Source organism: Apodemus sylvaticus, chromosome 22 (assembly GCF_947179515.1).
Source record: "Apodemus sylvaticus chromosome 22, mApoSyl1.1, whole genome shotgun sequence".
Taxonomy (NCBI): Eukaryota; Metazoa; Chordata; class Mammalia; order Rodentia; family Muridae; genus Apodemus; species Apodemus sylvaticus.
Window position 1 is genome coordinate 58,966,135 of NC_067493.1, and position 24,919 is coordinate 58,991,053.

At 41.7% G+C, this 24,919-nt stretch overlaps 1 protein-coding gene across 4 annotated transcripts in view; it reads right to left on the minus strand.

Annotated features, from left to right (window-relative positions):
- Golga3 (golgin A3) overlaps window positions 1-22,006 on the minus strand; it is a 47,874-nt gene extending 25,868 nt beyond the window's left edge. The window contains exons 1-9 of one of the 4 annotated variants that reach the window (XM_052168422.1): window positions 21,735-22,005; window positions 17,073-17,391; window positions 14,729-14,878; window positions 13,279-13,391; window positions 10,812-11,458; window positions 10,135-10,246; window positions 7,827-8,133; window positions 4,543-4,745; window positions 2,715-2,852 (exon numbers count right to left, since the gene is read on the minus strand). In XM_052168422.1, the coding sequence (XP_052024382.1) occupies window positions 2,715-2,852; window positions 4,543-4,745; window positions 7,827-8,133; window positions 10,135-10,246; window positions 10,812-11,458; window positions 13,279-13,391; window positions 14,729-14,878; window positions 17,073-17,208 (1,806 nt within the window). In that variant the 5' untranslated portion in view covers window positions 17,209-17,391; window positions 21,735-22,005. The other 3 variants (XM_052168420.1, XM_052168421.1, XM_052168423.1) reach the window with 3 other exon arrangements.
- Window positions 22,007-24,919: the final 2,913 nt, after the last annotated feature.

Sequence of the window (24,919 nt, forward strand, 5' to 3'; positions counted from 1 at the left end):
GGTGGCTCACAGCCATCCGTAACCAGATCTGATGCCCTCTTCTGGAGTGTCTGAAGACAGCTACCGCATACTCACAATAAATAAATAAGGAAGGAAGGAAGGAAGGAAGGAAGGAAGGAAGGGAGGGAGGGAGGGTTGTAAACTGCATATGGGTGCTGGAAATTCAACTTGGGTCCTTTAAAAGAACAGCAATTGCTCCTAATCACTGAGACATCTCTTCAGCCCTATTTCTTAAAAAGCAGAAAAACTTGATCATCAATAACAAACTTCAAGTCTCATCCTTTACAGAGAAACCCACTGCTATGTAAGCAAGTTCATACTCATATTTCCATCCCGTCTATGAACTGCAACCTGACAGGCTCAGAGTCAGTGGGTGGTACCTATGGACTTACATACAGGCATGGCCAGGCTACTCAGGAGTTTTATCCCAGTTGACCTAGGCTCATCCCAAGAGAAGACCAGCCAAACAACCCTCCTAGCTACTTAAAAAGCTGAGGTAGAGGGAGGAACACTTGAGAAAATTGAGCTGTAAATATAGTTCACAAAAAGTGCTTTTGCCTGACATGCAGGAAGGCCTAGGAAGTACTATATAAAATTACATATGGTGATACATACTTGGGATAGCACCAGGTGTATACCATGGTGATACATACTTGGGATAGCACTGGGTATATACCATCACATCCAACTTTGGTACATTTCTTACAGGAGATATGTTATATATCAAAACTGTTTTTAGTTCTTAGCAGAGCCTTTATTCATTATAGCTCTCAACATAATTCTCTTCCATTATCTGAGCTAAATGGTTGTATGCTCCATACAGGTAGAAAGCTGAGAAGATGAAGAATCAGAGAAGCCATAGGAAAGCTAAATTCCTATGTAACTATCTATGAAAGATCATGATCAGAACTGACTCAGGCACACAGTTCACAATCATTACTGTTTAGAATTTTTATATATAAAACTTTTATATTTAGTTTATGTCTGTGTGTGCGTGTACATGTGAGCACATGTGTGCAGGCACACGTGCCATGTGCTCACATGCCATGGTGCCATTGATGAGGTCTGAGTATAACTTGCAGAAGTCAGTTTTTTCTTCCACCATCTGAGTTGCATTTAATTAAACTTAAGTCAATAGACTTGGCAGCAAGTAAATTTACCATCCTGCCAGTCTTTGACTAGCTAAATGTTTTACATTTTGTTTTTTCATTTTTGCTTTTTGAAACAAAAATATTAAGCAATTAATACTATTCATTTTATAAAAAAAGTAAAGACTAGGGCAAGGAGCTAGGGACAGAATGCCTGCTTAACTCACAAAGCTCTGGTTTTGATCTCATTACATTAAAATGTGAATTGTGGGACATGTGTATAATTATAACACTCAGGAAATTATAGGCAGGAGGTTAAGAGTTTAGGGTTATCCTAGGTTATAGAGAGTCTGAAGCCACATAGGCCTGTTCTGAAAAGCAAGATGGAAAGCAAGTCTCAAGAGAGCTGGGTGATGGTGGTGCAAGCCTTTGATCCCAGCATTTGGGAGGCAGAGGCAGGCAGATTTCTGAGTTCGAGGCCAGCCTGGTCTTCAGAGTGAGTTCCAGGACAGCCAAGGAAGGCTATACAGAGAAACCCTGTCTTGAAAAAAAACCAAAAAAAAAAAAAAAAAAAAAAAGAAAAGTCTCAAGAGTAGTTAAATCATCCAGGGCAGTGGTTTTCAATCTGGGGGTTGCATGTCAAATATTTATGCCATGATTCAAAAAATTAATTTTCTGGTTAGGGGTCATCACAACATAAGGAACTATTAAAGGGTTGCAGAATTAGGAAGGTTGAAAACTACTGACCAAGGTGTTAGAGAATAGGATTTAGATCCATGTCAAACATAGTTCATATGCCACCATCATCATCTAGAGATGGATGATCTGTAGAAACAGCAGGCAATAATGAAGATGCCTTCAGAAGAGCACTGTGCACTAGAGGACTGAATCGGCTGAATGCTTGCAAACAAATACAAACTCGTTATCATTGGGTCTGGAAATACCAATATTCTTAGTGCCCTTTCTGTCCATTCACTTTGTGGTTAGCTCTGTCTCAAGAGTGCAAAGGTGTACTGACAGGAACTCCACGGGGGGCTTTAAAGAAGAGTAAGGCCCCAAGGACACTCAGACCAGACAAGAGGTAGAATTCCAAAATGCTGAATGGCTACACTGCACATTGCTCAAAGGGATTGTGTGTGTATGATATATGTTTTTGTGGTGCATACACATAAATGTGTGGCAACACACACTCACGTATGTGTATGCACAGCCCAAGGAAAATATTGTGTGTGTTTCTGTTTCTTTCCACCATACTACCTTGAAGCAATGTCTCTCACTGAATTAGAAGCTTGCCATTTTGTCTAGGCTAGCTAGCCAGAAAGCTCACAGGATCCTGGCCTCCACCTCCCACAAACATTGGGGTTACAGGCACACACAGCCATGTCTGACTTTCATGTAACTCAGGTCCTCATGCTGGCACAGCAAGTGCTCTTACCCACTAAGCCATGTCTGCAGCCACAAAATAAGTTTTTGAAATATTAAATAATATAGAAAAGTATACATATTCAAAAGATATATTTATGTTTACTTATGGGTATTTTGATTATGTTTGTGTATGTTTTACACTTGCTGCAAGAATCAATGTGGAATTAAAAAGTATCACTCCATTATCACCACAGTCCTCACCTCAATGCTCTGCAGCTGAACAGCTATGCGCTCTTTCTCCTTGATGGATCGATGCTGAGTTTCTGTCAGTTGTTGCGACAGGGACACATTCTCAAGCTTCAGGTGCTCCAAAAGGCCCGCTTGGGTCATCTGTCCAACCTTCAAAGAAAGCCCAGGAGGTAAAAAGAAACTTAAAATTAGCCATCATGAGTGGCCTAGCTTATCCCTACTCACTAAGATGTTCTCTCTTTTGTAACAATGGCTATTGATTGAACTTCTCAGTGTCACCTATTGCAGGGAAAGCCCTTCTGGCTTCTACCCCAGGACTCACCTACACAAATCCTCTGCCAACCGACCCTGACTTGAGCCATGTGGGCTCTGTATGGGGAAGGGGGCTGTCCACCAAATCAGGCCTTCACACCTGAGAATATGTAATTTGGACATGACCTACCCTGCAGTTCCTACTTAAGATCTACCTATACACTATTAACCAGATCCCATTAGATCCCCACCAGTTCCATAAACAATCAGGACCTAATTTAACTCACAGTGTCTTCAAGAAAGGGAACCCAGCATCACAGCCCCTAAAGGCGTGAGAGGCAGCAGAGATGCAAGATATACAAACATTCAAGTACAACAGGTCTGTGGCACCCCTCCACCCCCTCCCACCCCACCCCGCCTCATGTATAACGCTAGCAGACCTTCTGAAGTGACAAATTCAAGATGGAACAAATTCAAGGTGGGCCTCAGAGCTGCACAGAGAAAGCGAGGAGGTACAGCAATTGCTGAGGCTGTGTTTAAAGACAGCAAAATGAGGACTGTTAATGACCCTGACAACAGAAAGCGAAAACAACATGAAGAACCCTATTTATAGAGTGTGTGTGTGTTTGGGGGAGGGAGGAGCAGGAAGTTTTACTAACATAGGAATCCAACTTCTTTGACTATTCTACACCTAAAGAGCATAGCAATTTATGTCTTTTTGTTCTTGTTTGAAACAGCGTTTCTCTGTGTAGCCTTTAGAACTAGCTTTGCAGACTAGGTTGGCCTCAGAACTCACAGAGCTCCACCTGCCTCTGCATTCCAGTTACTGGTATTACTGATGTGTTTCCATGCCTGCGTAAGCTACATTATTAAAGGGCTGACAGAAAGTGCTCTTTGTTATCTCCAATCAGTATAGCCAGTCAAGCCCTGACCTTCAGAGTAAAATATACTGCAGAAACGTACTTATCTCTCTTGCATGTTTCAGAGGCATGCTGCCTAAGTAAAGGTGCCAAGACAGGCCTCATGCTAAAGTGTTACTGCTGTCTAAAGGATACACAAACCAACAGATGTCTTCACATATGCAAAGGCTGGCTTGTTTAGCTTCTATTAATAAGACAGGGAAGAGGAAAATGTCCCTTAAAGAGCCTGAAAGCAACAGCTCACATAGGAAATACCTGTTGGTCAAAGCCAAGTAGCCAGAGGAAATCAATCTCTGAAAGGGACTACCTGCCAAATTCTTTGTCATATAGGAACATCACAAGAAAGTGAGAGATTCAGAGCACAGAGGAAAGGATGGAAGAGCCATCAAAGTCCATAAAATGTGGGTCTAAGTGGTGAGGTCAAAGAAAGATTTATCCTTTGATGGAAGGGAAGGCTTGAGAAGCTCTCATGGGTGTTGGCTGGAAAGTAATCAGCAGACAAAACATATCCATGATATCTAAAACCATATATACCCTTTACCACCATTCTACTAGCCCTGAACATGTGATCCTCTTGTTTTAGTCTCTGGAGTTTTAGATGCCATCACACCTTTGCAATGCAGGGGAAACGTGTCCCACAGCCCTGAAGGAAGTTTCCAGCACTGTACCTGGATGTGGGCCATCTCTCCTTGCAGCCTGACCCTGGCCTCCTGGGCCAAAGCAAGCTGCTGTTGGTACCACTGCCGGGCATGCTGCAGAGAAGTGATTTCAGCCTGTGATGCTTGCAGTTTGCTGGTTAGTGTTGTGCGCTCCAGCTGTACTTGCTGGAGCTGGCTCTGTAGTGCTGTCATCTGCTGCCGCAGGTCATGCACTGAAAGGAGGCAAGCACAGCCAACTCAGAATAACCAGCGCCAACAAAAACCCACAGCTGGGGTCATCTGACCTAATGTTGAAGTCTACAGAGAGAAGCAGTACCGTTGACGCTGCTTTTGCACAGTGGCCATATTCTATAAAGTTACCACAAAAACAGCAGTGGTAGACAGAGAACCACTACTCCCAGACAGAAAGGGGGTTCCTATGAGTCCCCAGTCTCAACAGTTCTATTAGCGATGAAAGTATCTGCTCATTGATCTGTGATTTAGTTTAAGCACACCTTAATTAATATCTGCTTATATCTGTTAATTATTCATCCACCTACCTATTATCTTAATTATTATGAATGATTATAAAGTTCATGGTGAGCATCTCTATGTAAGTCAGCTACAATGCCTTAGGACAGTTTCTGTAAGGAACTGTCTTCTCTATAATATTGCTTAGAGCCTCCTCACATATAGAATATCAGCATTTGGAGCCATTTAAAATAGCAATTACCCCCCAAGACAGGCCATAACTGGACGCGTGGCACTAAACAGACACAAAGAGGACACACATTAACAGTCTGAGCTGAGGGCAGGACCAAGGGCTCAAGAGATCTGAGTACTGCCTCCTTCTACAGAGGTAGAGGACACACATCAAGTAATTCAAATATTTAACTAATATCATGGCCATGTCTGTAAACAATCATAAAAGTACTTGAGTAAGGCTGGATTTATGAAAAATTACGCTGGGAAGAAATTCCAGTTATGGAATCCACAATGACCAAAACCCAACCATGTGTCCCAGAAACTGCCATGTCACCATGGCTCTCATCCTTGGGAATCCAGTGACATCAATCTGACATAAAGAAACAGCACTAGTGTCCTAAGGTTGATTCTGCAGTAGCACCTGCTGATTGGTCATTTGGTCAACTCAGCATGAACAGGGTAGGAGGAAAGTAAGAAGGACAGATGAAGAAGTCAGTCATCAACATCACAAACAAAATTAGATTATATCCTAAACTTGAGAAATTACTTGTATTCTGAAGACATTTTCCTTCACTTCTTTATTTTATGTGATCATAGGGATTGCTAAGCTGTCCAGGCCACAAGCTTTTCATTCCTTTGTCTTAGTTTTCAAAGAAGCTGGGACTAAAGTTACGTGCCACTAAACTTGGTGTAAGTATTTTAAATGAGGAGAGAGAGAGAGCAAAGACTGACAAAGAGAGACAAAGACAGACAGAGACAGAAAGACAGACAGACAGAGGGGTGATCAGTCTGCTGGATAGTTTTATGTGATTCTGACACAAGCTAAAGTCATCTGAGAGGAGAGAACTTCAATTAAGAAAATGCTTCAGTAAGATCAGGTTATAGGTTAAGTCTGTAGGGCATTTTCTTAATTAGTGACTGAACTGGGAGGGCACACCATTCAGAGTGCCACCCTTAAGCTAGTAGTCATGGGTTGCATAAAAAGCAAGATGCCAAGTAAGCCAAATAAATCCTTTTCTCCCCAAGCTGCGTTGGTCGTGGTGTTTCATCACAGCAACAGTGACCCTAACTAGGACAACCAGGTATCAGTGGCACAAGCTTGTTAGCTTACCACTTGGGAGATGGGAGGCAAAAGGATCCAATGCTCAAGGTCATCCTCAGCCACATAGCAAGTTCAAGGCCAGTCTAACCTACATAAGACCCTGTCTCAAAAAGAAATAAAAGTAAGATTGTTTAAGAGAGTTCAGGATCCCTTCTTTGCAGTGCTTCAATTCCAAAGTAATGAGAACTTAGAAAGGAACAAAAGGAACCCATTTAGTTTTCATATTTTTTCCCTCTAATGAACTAAGTACCATAAAATGCTCAGAGACTGAAAAATAGCATTTTAAGGGACTGTTTTGATGTTCTGGTGCTAGAAATTAGCTTCTGGGTTAATAGCTCATCACTATTGTTCTTAAGGTCATCATAGCCCCAACTGAAACATAAAGCCTGCAGACATGGCCCTCCCTGCACTGGACAAAAGCCTCACTTAAGAAGCCTGCGTTTTTTCTTTATCACAAGGCCTTCAATCTCCCAACCCCACTGTCCCCTCTCTTTCCATCTTGTATTCAAATAACATCCTTTAAGTATCAGTTGGTATCAGGGTTTGGCTCAGGTGAAGACTGAAAGCAGGGTATCTTTATAAATGACCTATAGGTAGGCCCCTAAGGGATACAGACCAACATAGTGAACAAAGGGTTACTAATCAATAACATAGGCATTGCTCTTAAATATTTTAGACAGCATTTGAAATTAGTAGAAATAAATGTTGTGAGAATTTTGGTTTCTTATAAAAACACGGAAATAGGAAAGTGCTTTCATTTTGATCCCAGGTGTGGGATGTGAGGCTGCTTCAGACTGTCCACAGCAGCTGACTATGATTTGCCTCATGCTCTAGTAGGAGCTTGATTTTGCCAGCTGCAGATAGTTTCTGCAACTGTGTAATGCTTCAAAATCTGGGGATTTTTCAGAAAGTATATAGGTGCTAGAGCCCCAAGAAATAGGGTTAGTTGGGTGGTTGTTGTTTTTTGTTGGTTGTAGTTTGTCAAGTAGTTATGTGCAAAGAAGAAGTAACACAAAGAAATTAGATATCCTGATGTTGAACATCAAACTTATCCCAAGGAACTCAATGCCCCTAATAGCAGAAAGTAGTCTTAACAATAATGTCACCCCCTGAAACTTTTTTTCTCTCCTATCTAGTGTCAGGGGGTTGAAAGCTTGGAAGAAAAGAGGTGGAAAAGGGCGGAAGAAAGAAAAGTCCACAAAACAGCAAAAGACGAGCTATAAAATGTAGGATAAATACATAGCTCGACCACCCCCAAAACAGTGGATTTAGGAGCAAGGAGAACAGAAAGGATTCCTTCTAGTGGTCAAAATCTAAAGTCAGTTCCTGAGGCTAGACTAACATCTTTATGGAAAACCACAGACTCTCAAGAGTTCAGCCCAAACTGTATTTACTGTAATAATGTAGAGAGTGTCTATATTAATACTCAGCTAACATGAACCTGAAGCTTTATCCACATAACACCAATTACAAGATCCAGAAATCACACCTGGGCTGCAGACTTTACCTGTGTTGTCCTTGCTGAGGATGTTTCTCTGCATGTCTTCTACTTTGGCCATCAGTCTCTGATACTGCTCCTCTGCCACCTGGAGGTCATTGTTTGAGGATGCCAGACTGGCATTTTTAGCTTCTAGCATGTTCTGCAGGTCAGTCATGGCCCGCTCTAGATCCCAACAAGACTGCTTCAAGGTATCCACTTCGGAACTAAGGGAGTCTTGCTTCTGCTGGCTGCTGTGGCTGTGTTCCACCTGTGCCTGTAGCCTTGTGCTCAGGGCTGCGAGCTGGGCCTGTAACTCAGCCTTCTCTTGAAGTGCCTGAAAATATCCCCAAACACCCATAATGGTTTTCAGAAAAATAAGTCCCTCTTTACCAATGTTTTAACAAGACTGCTAAAACTTATTATGTTTACTATCAGTGGGACAGAGAAAAATAAGTTTTACTTAAAAACAGTCACTTGAATGTGACAGTTACCTGTTCCTCATATAAAATAAGTTGACAGATCCCTGAGAGATAAACACAGTCAGATTGAACTCAATGAGGAAAGTGGTACCACTGTAGGAATTCAAGGGATAAGCCATAACATAGATGAATGTGTTGAGTGGGCACAGCAACAATGCTACAGGATAGAGCACAGAGAGCAAACAGGTCCTACTGATCTGGGATACAGATCTACAAACTACAGCCAAGGGACAAGTGAGGGCTACGAGTATTGCTCAGTGGCAGGGTGCTTGATTAGCGTGTAATAAGACCCAAATTTAATCCCAAGAACCACAAAAGGGATTTGATAAACAAAAAATTAAAAGATAAATGAAAGACAAAGATAAGCACCAGCATATTCTACTCACCCTGATCTAAGATGTGTGGGAACTCAACACAACATGTTAAAGAGAAGTGTGACAATAGAATGTCCAACAGACAGAGGAGCAAACACCAAAGGAACTGGGATAATCAGTAAAACTTAACAAGATTTTATTTCTTTGTACTGTTGGGGACTGATCCCAGGGACTTAAGCATGCTAGAAAAATGCTCTAACCCTGAGCTGTATCCCAGATCAGTAGGAGTTTTGAATAAATATAACTGACACCCACAGGAAACTGCCAGAGATCCATACACATCCTGAGTTTAATAGGACCCAGTTAACAAGTGCATTAGAAAGAAAGCAAGTTCCAAAGAAATAAAGGTGTCTAGACCTACCTCAGGACTAAGTATCCAGAGGAAGTATCAATGGATGTGATGAGACAGTGACATTCTCAATTAGCACAGAAAACTGTGTACAATCAAAAATTCTCAAAAACAAAACAAAAAAACAAAACCGCTGGGCGGTGGTAGCGCACGCCTGTAATCCCAGCACTCTGGGAGAGTTTGAGGCCAGCCTGGTCTACAGAGTGAGTTCCATGACAGCCAGGGCTGTAAGAAAAACCATGTCTCGACAAAACCAAAATCTAAAAAAAAAAAAAAAAAAAAAAAAAAAAGAAAGATACTGCTCCATCTCTCCAGCTCCACCCCTCCCCCAAATAAAAACAAGATATAGTAAAATTAATATCAGACAAAGCAGACCATGGACTAGCAAGATAGCTCAGCAGGTAAAGTCACTTGCTTCTAAGCACAATGACCTTAGTTTGACTCCCTAAACCCATTTGCTAGAAGGAAAGAACCAACTCCTGCAAGTCATCTAACCTCCACATACATGACACATATACATCCAACCCCACCATCTATATGAACTCAAATAAATATAATAATCTTTTAAGAAATTAAAAAACAGGCTGGGCGGTAGTGGCGCACGCCTGTAATCCCAGCACTCTGGGAGGCAGAGGCAGGCGGATTTCTGAGTTCGAGGCCAGCCTGGTCTACAGAGTGAGTTCCAGGACAGCCAGGGCTATACGGAGAAACCCTGTCTCAAAAAAACCAAATCCAAAAAAAAAAAAAAAAAAAAAGAAAGAAATTAAAAAACTATTAAGTAAATGCAGAACCCACACAAAAAATAGTTAATGGGGATAAAATGAAACTTTTACTCTGTTAGAGAAATGTAAAGACAACAGGAAAAATTAACTGTCACAAATCTCAGGTATATTTAGGAGATGCTCTTGGCAAATTCTGATGGAGACAAAGGGAAAGAATGAGCCATACATAAACTAGAACAACTTTGAGATGAACACACCTAGCAGACAAAAATGAGTAACATGGACATCTTGGCTAATGAATTACAATTATCTATAATAATATTAAAGTTATCTATAAAATTATATACAGCAAAGACCCACATATTCTTTTCAGAAACTTAGCTTATTGAGCAACAATCAAACATCCCCTACCTGACTGGCTTCTAATGACAAAGCCTCCACCTGTCCTTCAAGTCTCCTTTTATCTTTAAGAATCTGCAACACTTCATCCTGTGGTTCAGCCAAAGAGCTCTCCATGGACACACTAGGAATCAAAAGTACAAAGTCAAGAAGTAAGAACATGATAAGTGCTACTCCTCCTTATCCTTCATCACACTGTCCAGTTTTTACATTCCCCTCTGCTTTTTCAGTTTTTTGGTTTTTACTTTTTAAAAAAAGAGTTCTTTTTATGTAGAAAATACATAGGTCCTTTGTGACCTGAAACTATGTAGTCTAGACTGACCCTAAACATATGATCCTCCTGCCTCAGCCAGCCTCCTAAATGCTGTGATCATGCGTATGCACCACCAACATCCAGCTTCTTCCCAGAGTTTAAAACATACAGCTTAAGAAGTGAACTGAATCTGAGGTTCATGCCTCCTACAGAAGAACATGCTCTAGAAACAGGAACTTGTAAGCACCCAGGAAGTCTTAAGAGATAGGTCCGCAATGCTTTTTATACCACATGAGTGGTTTAGAGCTGACTCTACTTATAAAGAAAGCGACAGAGATGTATATAGGTGAAATGCTAATGTAAAGATTGGGGTGCATTAGCAAAGATACATGGCATAGAAGCAGTCAAGAGTTCAGATTCAAGGCTGCTGCCCTACCTGCTGCAGATGCTGTCTCTACGGCTCCGCACTTCCCTGTTGGCTTCCTGGTTCTGATCTTGTTGCTGGGCTGCTGCAGCCTGTAGTACATCTTTAATTGAAGGAAACTGGCCCAGGACCTCAGCAGAAATCTCTTGGCCATCAACCATGTAAGCTGCTCCTGGCATGCCCACATTCCCCAGGACACCATAGGCCCCTCGGGCAGAGAAGCTGCTGTGTGAAGAACTGTCACTCTCATTTCCATCAGCCTCTGACACACTATCCCCAGTCAGAGAGGCACTCTCTACACGGTTATCAGTCTCAGATGACGGGCTAACCTCAGACACAACCGAAGTGCTACTTCTACTTTGTTTCAGGGAACTTCCAACAGCATCAGCAGTAGAACCAAGACCACCAGAGTCACTTGAATCCTCAGTTCTGTAGTCAGCCAGAGACCGGATCTTGCTTGACTTGGAGTTCTTTTTCTCCTTAGAATGTGCCAGCAGCCCTAAGCTGCCTACCTTGGGCCCTCGAGGAACACTGGTACGCAGGAAGGAATATTCCTTTGTCACAGCTACAGTACTGGCCCTTGGCAAATTTTCTGGATTTAACATGAGCTCAGGATCAAGTGTACTAGAAAGTTTCATTTTAGTTGCAGGCTGGCTGGACTGAGAAACAACAAAAGTATAAAAATACGACTAAGATTAGCAAGCAGCATTTTTAAACTGTCATGCAGAAAACATGCACCAGTGAACATTGACCAACAACAGTCTTCCAAGGCCCTTAAATGTTGGGCACAGCAGATCTTCTGAAAAGTTACCTCTTAGGTAGCATTGAATGACCAGACTTGACCATCCCTGGGCCTGAAGCACAGCCTTTAATGGCCAACACTTTAAAAGATATCAAAGTGAGTTACATAATAAATTCTTCTCATTTAATTTCCTGGTTATTGTCCTGGTTTCTGTCTCAGATACAGAATTTTTTAAAAAAATGTTCTGTTGATTTGGATCTACTTTAGACTTATAATTATTCAAGAGATAATGAGCCTCTTTAGTCATATCTGCTTACATATAACTCAGCAAATACATATGGTATCCTTTCTTGTGGAACAAAGGTAGATATTGACATAGGGATCTCACAGTCCAGGCTGCCTCCATCTTATTCCTAGAATATAACTGTGCCACACCACCCAGCCATGTAGAACTCTTGCTCCATTTTTAATACAGTTTATTATCATTTTAATTCCCAGCTATTTTATCATTTTTATTGTTGTAAATTCTTTCCCAAGTGATTTTTTACAACTGATCGTGGCAGAATAATTACTGATTTTTCCCATTAATGAATGGAGGAACAAATAGAAAATTTCCTAAAAAAATCATTTATACCTGGGGGCTGGAGAGATGGCTTAGCGGTTAAGAGCACTGACTGCTCTTCCAGAGATCATGAGTTCAAATCCCAGCAACCACATGGGATTACAAGCATCTGTAATGAGATCTGATGCCCACTTCTTGGGTGGCTGAAGACAGCTACAGTGTACTTATGTATAATAAATATGTCGGAGCAAGCGGGGCTGGAGCGAGCAGGGTTGGAGCAGGTAGTAGGGGTGGGGTGGAGTGGGGTAATTTATACCTAGTAATGGTTTTCAGTTGATTACTCACCATCTTCTTTTTTTTCTCTCTCTCCTCCCCCTCCCCCCCCCAGACAGGGTTTCTCTGTGTAGCCCTGGCTGTCCTGGAACTCACTCTGTAGACCAGGCTGGCCTTGAACTCAGAAATCTGCCTGCCTCTGCCTCCCAAGTGCTGGGATTAAAGGCATGCACCACCACCGCAGGTACTCACAATCTTCTAAGGCATTATCAACTTGCAAATAACACCAATCCTTCTGTTTTTTAGTATTTCTAACTCTTATTTCATTATACTAGCTAGAAATTCCAAAACGGTCTGAGTGATATTTGAGATAAAGGAAAAATTCAAGCTATGTAGGTCAAGATAATTTTCTTTAAGAATTATTTTTACTTTATGTCACAGGTGTTTTGCCTGTATATATATCTGAGCAGCATGTGTATGCCTGGTTCCCTCGGAGGCCAGAAGAAGGTGTCAGATGTCTTGGATCTGGAGCTACAGAGGGTTATGAGCTGTCTTATAGGTGCTGGAAATCAAACCCAAGTCCTCTGGACTAGCAACAAGTACCCTTATCTACTGAGCCATCTCTCTAGCCTAACTTCCTCTAGAAAAACTTCAATCCTGTCATTCTACCAAATTAATATAACCCCAGGGTGGGAATGCATAGGGAGGATGACACACATCCTAAAGGCAGCAGTTAAACATAGGAGCAATAACTTCTAGAAAAGATCACAAAGGGAAAGGAGACAGAGAAGAATGGAATGCCCAGAGGTGGACTGGACAAGTTCTATGCTGTGGAACTCAGAGGTGCTCAGAATTCACAGAGGAGACAGGATACAGTCCAGACTCCAATCCAAGAGACTCACCCTCTCCCGATGGCGCTTAACTCGGTACTGCATCAGCTGCTCTTCCAGCCGCTTCCGGGCCTGCAGTCGGACCTGCTCCTCCTTTTCCAAGGACAATGAAGATGCAGTGGAGCCTGCAAGGGAAATGGCCATTGAGGAGTTAATAAGGACCAGGGTACAAAAAACCTGGTGGTAATCACTGATGTTTTAGATTGAATCACCAGTATGTTTTAGCTTATGAAAACACACAGCCACCTATATTCCATGACAATTTCCAGATTGAGAGAAAACTGAGGGCCATAGCCACTGAACACAGCTACACTGAGCTTCATTACACAGACTTATTTTCTTAGGAAGTTACACTCACAGATTATCTCAACTGCTGCAGTAACAAGTCATAACACCATGTAAAAATCAGGAGTCTATTTAACCCTATTTATTCAGACATTGTCCATTTAATAAACAAAATGGCTGATTAGTCCTTCTGCAGCACTTAGTATGGAGTGAAGACCTAGAGGGCTCTGCTTTGAGGGTCAAGGCAGGCTACATCAGTTTCCTGACAAATGAGCTCAAATCCAGAACTCACACTCAAGGACAGTAAATTCAAAGGGAATGCTTTAAAAAAAAAAAAAAGATTTAAAATATAAAACCCAACTGGTGTGTGTGTGTGTGTGTGTGTGTGTGTGTGTTAACTTAAAAAGTTACTGTACTTGCAAACCCAAGGCAGCCTCTCTCACCAGGGCTGGGTTTGTGGCTTAATTCTAATACCAGCAGATGTGTCTGTGAAACATCAGCAGAGAGATAAGAGGTCAAAAACTAACAAATGCTCTTAATTGCTCAGCTATCTCTCTAGCCCCTTCTGTTTTGTACATGGAGGCCTTCCTAAGTGGCACTGAAGCAGACCTCAATTTTCAACCCTTCCCAGTAATTTCAGTCTTTTACATAGCTAATTACAGGCATATACATTTCATTTTTAAAGACCCTGACAAAAAAATCCAGGTATTCATATAAACATGCAAAGGATCTTGTGAGAATCTGGTTCACCATTTTAAGATTAATTCCCTGCCTGTTTGTTGGCCACCCATGAAGAATGACATGGGAGGTCTGTTTGTCAAGGAGTTTGATACCACTGCTAGTACTAGATGGCAGAAAGTTTCAACATCCAGACATATTTGCACTCCTTAAAGGGAAGCTAAATCATTAAGATGCATCCCTCTGCCTCCCCCATTCAGTACAAAAATAAGACAGGGCAATTCAGAACTGCTCACACAGGAGCAGTCAAGCACTGATTCCAAGTAGAAGGTGCTGATAGCAAAGGGGTGGGAAGAGTCCAGAGGGAATGGATGCTTACACAGTTGCGTTTCTTGCATGGGAAGACTGAGTCTGAGAGACTGCAAAGCTTCTTTTCTAACACTGCCCTCAGCACTAGTTCCCTGAGAGTTCCTTAGGTTGTCATGGAAACCATCCACACCTGTAGAGGCATCAGGCCCCACTGGGCTTGTTGTGGGATCTAGAGACAACTGAAGGTCTGGGATCTGCCCATTCTGACAGATGGCCACCTGGCTGGATCTATCTGGGCTTCCTTCTTCCTTAAAAACTCTGTTTACCTCAACACTGGCATCTGTAAAGAGAGAGAAGGTGTGTGTGTTAGACACATTGTTTGAAAAAGTTTAAGTCATTTCCAGACATAAGCTATATATAGGTCCCGTGAGAAAGCATTTCTGTATTTTATAAGTCTGTTTTCTCTGACTCTCAGGAAAACAGCCACCATACCTATCTTAAGGCAAGGGAAGTTGGGGCAAAGCCTGTGTCCTCACCTGTAAGCCAGCCTCATCTTCTCCACTATGACTGCTGTATTTAACTCATGTTTCCTTCTGACTTAAATAAGAAAAATAAAAACCAAACGTTGAAAATCTATTTCTTTAAGTGTTGCTGGGAGGAGCAGAGGATTAAGCAAGGCTGATTTTTCTAATGTGTAAGTGACAGCCAGGCTAGTCAGAATCCAAGCTCACATTTTCAAGGGCTGGTTTCAAAGTAAAGTCAAAATACATTCTCCAAAGAAGTAGATGATTCTAATCAGAGTGACTCTGCTAAAGTGAACAGAAATCAAATTTTGTTTTGGCTGGATGAGCAAGAGTTAGGTATCATAAAAAAACCAACTTCATGAGCTAGGTGTGGCTGTTCATACCTATAATAATCTCAGCACTCAGGAGATACAAGCAGGCAGATCAAGAGTTCATGATCAACCTTAACTATATAGCAAGTTTGAGGAAAGCCTCAAAAACATTTAAAAAACGTAAAACCCAAGTTTACCCACAAGGACTGTGCTCATGGCCCAAACCCAGCCTTACATACTGCCATTCCTGTGCAAAGAACTAAAACACAGTTTCTTCCTCAAAAAAGATAAAGAAGAGGGTCTCAAAATTAAGACAAATTTAGACTCTCTTCTGCCTTCCCCTGGTGGATAAACCAGTTATCATATCAGTAAGGAGGGAGAGAGGGTTCATCCTAAGGTATTCCCAGGCTCAGTGGCTTAAGATCTCATAGGCACCAATATCAATGGAAAGTCGCTATTTTTGCGCAAGCCAAGTAAAAATGGGGTTGTTATTTACAAATTCCTATTAGTCATCACCATTCCTCCTTGAAAATGAAAGCTTTAAGTAGAGAGTAGAACACAGACATCATCAAGGCCCAAATCATTTTGTTGTACAGCATAGCTCCACACCGTCAGCTTTACCAAAGGTCTTGATTTACTAAAAGGTGCAAGGATTGTGGTCCCACCCTTTATTAAAGGGTGCAGGAATTCTGCATATCAGATACAAGTTACAAGTGTTAATATCACTTTCTGACGCGTAGATACAAGTTACAAGTGTTAATATCACTTTCTGACGCGTAGATTCATAAACAAAATGAGTTATGAGCAGCATACTACACTTAAAATCTAAAAGCAAGATCCAATATGTATGAAGACTTTGTTTCCAAACACAAACTTACATATAAACATCATGACAAAAGGAAGATAAAAATGGCTACATTCTCTTACTAGATGCTCACTAGGTATAGGGACTGAACTCAGGGCTTCATACCTGTCAGGTAAGCACCACTGAGCTACATTCCAGCTCTTTTTTACATGTTATATACATCATATCTTTAAACCTCACATATACCCAATGCATAGATTCTATGAATCTCACTAAATGGTAGATCTAAGTGGTTACACACATTACTTCTTTTAACCCCTAAAACTGCTCATGATGGGTAACATAAATCTTCTAACTGGCTGATCTAAGATGTTGTTCTGTGCAAGAACCCACTGTCTCAGGCATGAAAATGAGTACTTGCAAGTTAACTGCTGGAACATCATTTTATAAGACCTACAATGTAATTTCTGCTAGAGAACCAGTAGATAATTATCTTTTTAAAGTTCATATTGCATTGCTAGCTCCCAACTGCATGGGATATTGGAATCACCTGAGTTATTAATGGTACACAAACAACAGAGAAACATGATTCAGGAATCTTAGACCACTAATCAATCCCAGTTATTCAAAGTTTGGCAACCAATCAACCAAAAAGGTAGACTTTCAAGCACTAATTCACCAGTGAAAATCCAATAGAAGCCTTCAGAAGCAGTTCTGCTTTGGCCATGGCACATCTCCTATTCTGTTGACTACAGACTGTGCTTTATCTAAAATTAGCACCAAATGAAAATATTTGTAAGATTACTAATGAAAAGTTCATGTCCCCCTCCAAAACACTAGCTGACCTCTTCTTCAGAGTGCAGTGCTAGATCACAGAATGACCTGATGACTTACCCTGAGCTGTATCCTGTTGGTCAGGTGGTTTGGCCAAAGAGCCTACATTCTCTAGTGAGGCTTCAGGGCAAGATGAAACATCATTGCTGGACTTATTTTCCCAGAGGCCATCCTGTTTGGCTGATGCTCCATCCATGGTCAGGGCAGCCCAGACTAAGAAGATTCTGAGGAGCTACAAGTAACTCTAGATTAAGTTTGCTTTTTGCCATCAGCAACAGCTCAGAGCTTCTAAGAAGAATCTCATGCTGCTTTCCATTTTCAGGGTAAGGTTTAATGTCTCATAAATGGCTTGAAGTCAAACCAAGCAATACCATGATTCCTGAGAGGACAAAGAGAAAAATGCATTGTGAAACAATTTGTTAGATTTTTAAGTAACAGTTACAAGGCTGAGTTTGTATAGAAAATTTGTATAGAAAACAAATACAGATTTCCACTCCACAATCCCCGAGCACCCACAACATCCTAGGTTTTGAGGGTAAAATATCAAACTAGCAACACTTTAGCCCTTTCCTAAGGCAGGCAGTCTCTCCTGGTGCCAGCTATTAGAAGTTCTGCCACAAAGATTCTCCAAGGTTTTTAAAAAGTGCTTGTAGTCTGTTGTAGTTGTCCCTGTGGAAACAGGAACTGAACTTCAAATTTTATTTAAGTTTAATTTGAATGTAAATAGCCATTGTGGCCAGCAGCTTATGAACTAGACAGGCCTAGATGCTCATCAAACTCCTGGGATGACTATACGCAAAGCCAAAGCTCATACTGTATGCTATGCAACTCAGATCTAGAGGAGTGAAAATTAAAGAAGTGGTTACTTAAAGGATGAGGTGATAGTATGCTAATAAATGGTGATCCTGAAGGGAGATCCAAGGACACACAGAAAGGCAGCTAACTTAGAAAGTGGGCAGAGAAGGCATCTCACAGCAGATAACCATCCACCTTTACCTATTAGCAAGACCAGTAATCACTATGGTGGGTTAAGTTTAAGAAAATATAACTTCACCATGAGTCTAATAATTAGTTATTAACACTGAAGTGTGCTGATGGTATTACTAACTTATTTCCTTGTCAAATGGTCAGACTTAAATATAACCTTCCAGGCACACTGTAGGAATATTTGTATCTGTGATATTTTTCAAAATAAGTTCCATATTTTTCTTTCTGTTCTATGTTTAACATGTTTCATGACAAAATAACCTACATCCTGAGCTTATAAATCATACTGAAGCTGGGTGTGGTACCACATGCTTTTAATTCTAGCACTCAGGAGGCAGAGTCAGGTGGATCTCAGAGTTTGAAGCCAATCTCATCTACATAGTGAGTTACAAGCAAGCCAGGGCTACAAAGTTGAGACCCTGGCCAAAAAAAAAAAAAAAAAAAAAAAAAAAAAAAAATTCACACAAGGAAATTATATAGCAAGGTGTGATGCTGACTCTTTAGGAGGGCTAGCACAATGACACCTGTCACTGCAGACACATGGCCTCCGACTTTGTCCTCTGTGACTGATGACTGCCTGTGAATGAAGGAGCTCACCAATAATGACGTCATCTTAGCCTATCAATTTAGCCAATGACATATAGGTCTAGTATAGGATAAACACAAAAGGAGTGTAGCCAAATAGTCCCAGAGATATGCCTTAGAGGCAGTGGAAATGCTTATGACTTAGACTGTTACTAGACAAACATTAGCCAATAATACTCAAGTTCCACTGATTTAAATTTGATGACAAATGCATCAAATTGTCACAAGCTGGAGGAGATAGGTGATAGATAGGCTACCACCTATTGCCTCTTATTTCCCCTTAATCTGAGTTTGTGCTGAGCAAGACATCTGATTCCTAAGTAGTCCTTTCTGCTCTCAGAGATGGATGGAATGGTACAGTCCTCCAGAACAGAGGGCTATAACTGTATAGCCAAACTATAACTGACTCTGGTTAATTCACTCAGATGGCTCCCGTTCACAATCAGCTAGCCCCCCTGAAGTGGACCTACAGATGAAATTTCTGGACTGGGCCAGGAGTAAGGCTTCTGACAGATGTCCTGCCTGGTGGTCAGTAAACTGGCATTTACTGTCTAACCTCAGTCTTCTTTGAATTTAGGTAGGCATGATTCAGCCATAAAGGGTCTCATTACCTCACACTGCTGACAAGGGCAAATCTCTAGACACCAAGGAAGATGAGACATCTGGGGTGGGGGTGGAGACACAGACACACACACACACACACACACACACACACCCTGTTTTTGGTAATACATACTACATTTGTGATTTTTTTTGTTTGTTTTAAACAAAGAGATCATATTCACTATTGTTATATTTTTCTTTTGTTTGGTCAATTTGGCTCTTTTTGTTCACATGTATTTGCACATCTTTAGGTGCCATTCATCTTGTTTTTCAAGACAGTATCTCTCACTGACCTGGAATTCATCACTAAGAATAGGCTGGCAGGCCAGTAAGCCCCAGAGATCTGACTGTTTCCACCTCCCCAGCGTTAGAGTTACAACTGTACACTACCATGCCTAGCTTTCTTACATGAGCTCTGGCAAATGATCAAAATCACTCACGTCCTCATGCACGTATAGCAAGCACTTTACTGACTGAGCTATCTCAGCCAGCTCAACTTGTTTGTTTTGGGTCTGGGATTCTAAACAAAGGCTCAACTCATGGAGATTCTCCTGCTTCCACCTTCTGAATGCTAAGCTTACAGTCACATACTACTTCTCGAAGTTTCATTTTTAACCATTTGCACCCCCATTTCTAGATAGCAAATCAAAGCTATCACTGAGAAATTTCCAAGATATACCTAACTTTAGCAGTTTGGCCAGATTTCACATTGAGAAACCACCATCTCAGGTGCAACAGGTTTCCAGTTTCCCCAGCAGTCCATAAACATGATCCACAAAAAACAGCTACTCCATTACTGAGGTTATCATCAACTAGACATGAAGCACAGGCAAAAATAAAACAGGAATTCCTGAAGATGTCTGGTTGATGCTGCACTATTGAACAATAGCAAGTAGCATTCTGTATAAGTAAAAACCAAAGGCCTCCCAGTTAAATATGTTTGCCTCAAATCCTGTTTTTCCATTTGGCTGTAAGATATTGTTAGATTTCTGAGCCACTCTCAGCTTATTTCCTCATCAATAAAAACCAGAGAAAAATGAATACAAAAATTTTGCTAGAGTTGAATACAGTAAGATACAGGATTTACTCATGCCTTTGCTAAACAAGTGTAATTATTTCTCCTTTCAACAGTTGTTCAAAATTAATAGTGAAAGCCAAGCTGCAATTATATTCTCACTTGAGAAAATAACACTACTTAAAGCAACTGGCCAAAAACCAGTTATTTTTAATCTGAATAACTTTAATTTCTTCTGTTTCTTTACTGAGAAATAGGGAGGAAACCAGACTTTACAAATTGTGTCTGTGTTCATACGCACAGGTGTGTGGAGGTCAGAGGACAACTGAAGAGTGGGTTCTTTCCTTTCACCACAGGGCTTCAAGGGAACTCAGGTTATCAGACTCTATAACATTTAAGCACTGAAAAGTCTTTCTGATCTGCTTTTGAATGTTTAGATAGACTTTTGCTATGTAGCCTGGGCCTCAGGCCTTGCTGTGTAGCTGGTTGAGGTCTTCCTGTTTTGACTTCCCAAGAGCTGGTATTACAGACATGTGCCACCATATTCAGCTTTTTCCTTTTCTTTCCATTCAAGGTACACTGTAACTGAGTCATTAAAGGATTATAAAAGTAAAAGTCAGGAGGCATCTGTAAATGGTTTACAATGTCCTACTGACAATAAAATACAAACCTCTTAGCCTAAACTGGAGATCGCTTTAATGGGGTTCCTACTTATGCCTGTACCCCTCACATGCTGTGTATTTTGTTCATTATCTGGCTATATTATGCACCCAGAAGTACAACTGACTCTACATAGGGTCTCTACATTTCTTGTTCACTTTTCTTGAGACATTCCTCTCAATAATTTTGCACAGACGCTTCTTGTCACAGAGGCCTGCCTTGACTCAAAAGAAAACTCTTCCGAATGCTGCACAAAGCTAATACTTTCAACTGTTTTGAGTTGTCAGTATACCTCCACCATAAACAGAGACCTCAGCACTACTGTATCCTGGAACCTTTTTACAAACAAGGCCTCTTTTTCTATAAACATTCAGTAAGCGCCTGTGGAAAGGTGGTAAGCTGTTAGGCTAGCTCTCTCTGGTCACTGATTCCACTGACCATATTCAGCAGCACCATGAAACACCTCTGAGCACCAGAATCAAGACAATATAAGTCCCCCATGCATGGAACAACTTGCCACCATGCCACCTTCGTCATCAACTGCAAAAGGAGCAGACTTCAAACACGCTGACCCAACCAAGCAGCAGTGGCACACGCTATCAGGGCCGACAGCATCCCGTGAGGTGCAGAGGAAGCCTCTGCTTTTACCAACCCCGTACAGCGAAGCAGGCTTTCAGCCCCACAGAGTAAAAGGAAAAGCTGACTTGAGCTGACCGCCGCAGACCCATAGTCTGCGCGACCCTCACCGGACTCTGCATCCGCCTTGCCCACGTACGTCTCTCCCGGCGCGGCCAGGGCTGCCCCAGCAGTCCCTCCACGGTCCTCTACCACAAGGTCCCGACCCTCCTCAGTATTTGCCCCACAACCCTCACCCGTAGCGGCCCAACCCTGCGGCTCCGGTAGGACGTGGCTGTGTAAGGGGCGGGGCGCAACGGGGCACCAGTCTCGGGCAACCCCCCGGAAACAAACTGTCCGTAAGGTCTTCGTTCCGGAAGAGAGGCTGTCCTCTGCGGCCAGTAGTCACTTCCGAATTAGGGTTAGTATGGATCTCCGGACAGAACTGAGATAGCCTTCAGAATGTGGCCTTATAATTTTGTCTACCTTCCCTTCAGAGAAACAACTTCCTATACAAGGACCAAATCAGACTAAAAAAAATAAAAATAGGAAAAAAAGGTTCCGGCGGTAGTGACGTAACAAGGACGCATCACGTTCCCGCCCCTCGCGGCCTTCTGACTGGTAGGATGATTCACGTGGCCACGCCCCTAGGGCGTGGCTTTCCCGTCAGACACCGCCTCCACCACAGTATTGACAACCTGTTCCTAAGTGTTTGGAAGCCTAGTTTATTTTATGCCAGTGTTATTCACAGTCGGACGATGTGCCACGCCACTGCATTACCAGCACGAAGAAGTCTGACAAGTATCACAAGCTCAAGAACTGACTGGACTATAAAGTGGGTCTTGTCTTAAAAAGTAAAAAGATGTCTGCAATGTAGTTCAGAACCCTTGGGTTCAGTCTCTAGTGTGTGAAGAGATAGGAAGGAATAGGAAGGTCTCGCAACAAACAATATATTAAACTATGACAGCCACCTGGGGGAAAATGTTAAGTATACATTGTTTTTTCAGTGCTAGAGGCTGTGTCCTGAGCCTTGAAACATGTCAAGCAATCTCCCCATCTCCAAGCTACATTTCCAACCCCAAATAAAAATTACCGTAGCTTTACTAAGGTATAATTTACATGCTGTAAAATTTGTTCTTGTGTACAATTTGATCATTTGATCATTACTTCAGTAAATTTGGAGCTATACACCCATAACTATAATCCAGCTTGAAGGGAACTTTCATTGCAGTAGCTCTCCTCACCCTCTTCTTTCAGCCCTGGTCACCACTCTGCTTTGTTTCTGAGTGTCCTTCCTTGTACCTTTCATACCAATAGGAATCATATACTATATAGCTTTGAATTCTTCTTCAAATTGTATCCATGTTGTACATCTTTTAGTGCTTCTTTTTTTTTTTTTTTTTTTTTTTTTTTTTTTTTTTGATTTTTCAAGACAGGGTTTCTCTGTGTAGCCCTGGCTGTCCTGGAACTCACTCTGTAGACCAGGCTGGCCTTGAACTCAGAAATCCGCCTGCCTCTGCCTCCCAAGTGTTGGGATTACAGGCGTGCGTGTGCCGCCACCCAGCTAGTGCTTCATTCTTATGAATATTCTTGCTGAATATTCATTCTACGATGGATAGAAAAATGAATATTTCTCTTTTGTTTCTGTTCATCAGTCAATGAAAAAATTTGAAGGGCCTTGAGGTGGACAAAAGGACTGACAGGGTCTCAGCTTTATATGTCTAAGGGGCGATGAGCGAACCTGCTATAGCTACTGAGGGCTGTTGTGTGCCAAGGACTTTGCCAGATGCTGTCTAAAATCCCTGCTTTCAGGAAACTTATTTCTTGGTGGGAAACAGTAAAAAACAGACATACAAGACAGAAGATGATAGGTGGGCAGATATTCTGCAATCTTATGGATGATTTAGAAAGGACCTCTCTAGACCTGGTAAGTGGCTCAGCAAGTAAGGGCACTTGCAACATAAGACTGGCAATTTGAAGCTCATATAAAGGTGAAAGGCGTGAACCAACTCTACAACTTGGCCTCTAATCTCAACATGTGCACCATGATACACTCACCATATATATTTACACATATCACATACACACAATAATACTTTTTTAAAAAAAATTTAGAGACCTCTCATCAATCTGAGTCAATTTCTAAACAAAACAAAATTGTGGAAAAAAAGTGCTTCAAACTTGCCTGAGAGAATAGTGAACCTGTGAAGATCTAGGAGAGTGTTAAAGGTGAGTAGCACGGGGGAGGTCAGTGTGAGGCTAGGGAAAGGTCAGTGTCATAGGGTCTGTGACAACAGGAAGGCAGAACTTTCAGAGATGGCAAAGGCTACAGCGATCAGAGGTAAGTACTGGCCCAGGCACAAGCTCTGGCTGTGGGAACAACAGTCATTCTTGTCATGTAGAATGCAGTTCCTCTTCCAGAGAATTGAAGGATGATGCTTGGGTTTTGACCTGAGTCACAAGGTCTTGAAATTTTCTGAGATGCTGAAGACCATGAAGGCAGGCTTTCATGGTGTGTGTAGGTGGTATGACAGTATCTACTCTGGAGTTTCAAGAAAATTTGAGATGTCAGAAAGACAAGTCACAGGCATAAGGATATTATATAGTCCAGGGAGCTCAGAGAGCATCTACTCTCTCAGAATCTATTACTCACAGAGAGTAATAGACTGTGGAGGGAATCTTTTGTGCAATGTATAGAAGCTTCACCTGTCAATGAAAGGTTGTTAGCCTATGAGCTTAAACAGGAAATAGGGAGGTGGAAGTTCCTGTATAGAGAAAGGATTCTGGAATAGAGTCTAAGGCTTGGGAGAGATTTGCCTGGAACTTTTGGCGATTGTCTCATGAACCCTGAAGAGAGATAACAAACCACGTGGCAGGGCTTGGAATACAACAAATAGGTTATTGAGTTATGGGCTGGTTGGGGAACAGACCCAAACTTTTGGCCTAAGCAATTATTCATATATAATTCAGTCTCAGTTGTGATTTGGGGGAACTTGAGCATGGGTGAAAAGGTCCATGGTTACAGTAGACTTGGAACTGTTTTTAAGTCCAAGTGTTTATTCCCTTTAGCTTTAGTATAAGTTATGGGAGTCTATGCTATATGATGTTTAAGCTAATGTCTGTTTAATGGCACTAGTGCTCAGGAGGCAGCCCTGCTATAGGTCACCTGAGTTTACTTCATGTGGCTAACTATATCTGCTGAGTCTGAAAGACTGGCCTCTCCTATTTTATGGGCCTCTGTTCTCATTTCCTGAGGAAACACCCAGCCCATTTATATAGCCCTGACAGTGTATAAACATTAACTGGTGTGCATACAAAATTTGAGGGGAGGCAGAGAAAAGGCAAAGCCAGGGAACCCTCAAGACACTGCCTGGGTTCCTCCATTATGCGACACTTGATGTTAGATCCACACTGGACTTTGTGTTCTTTTTACTAAATATCA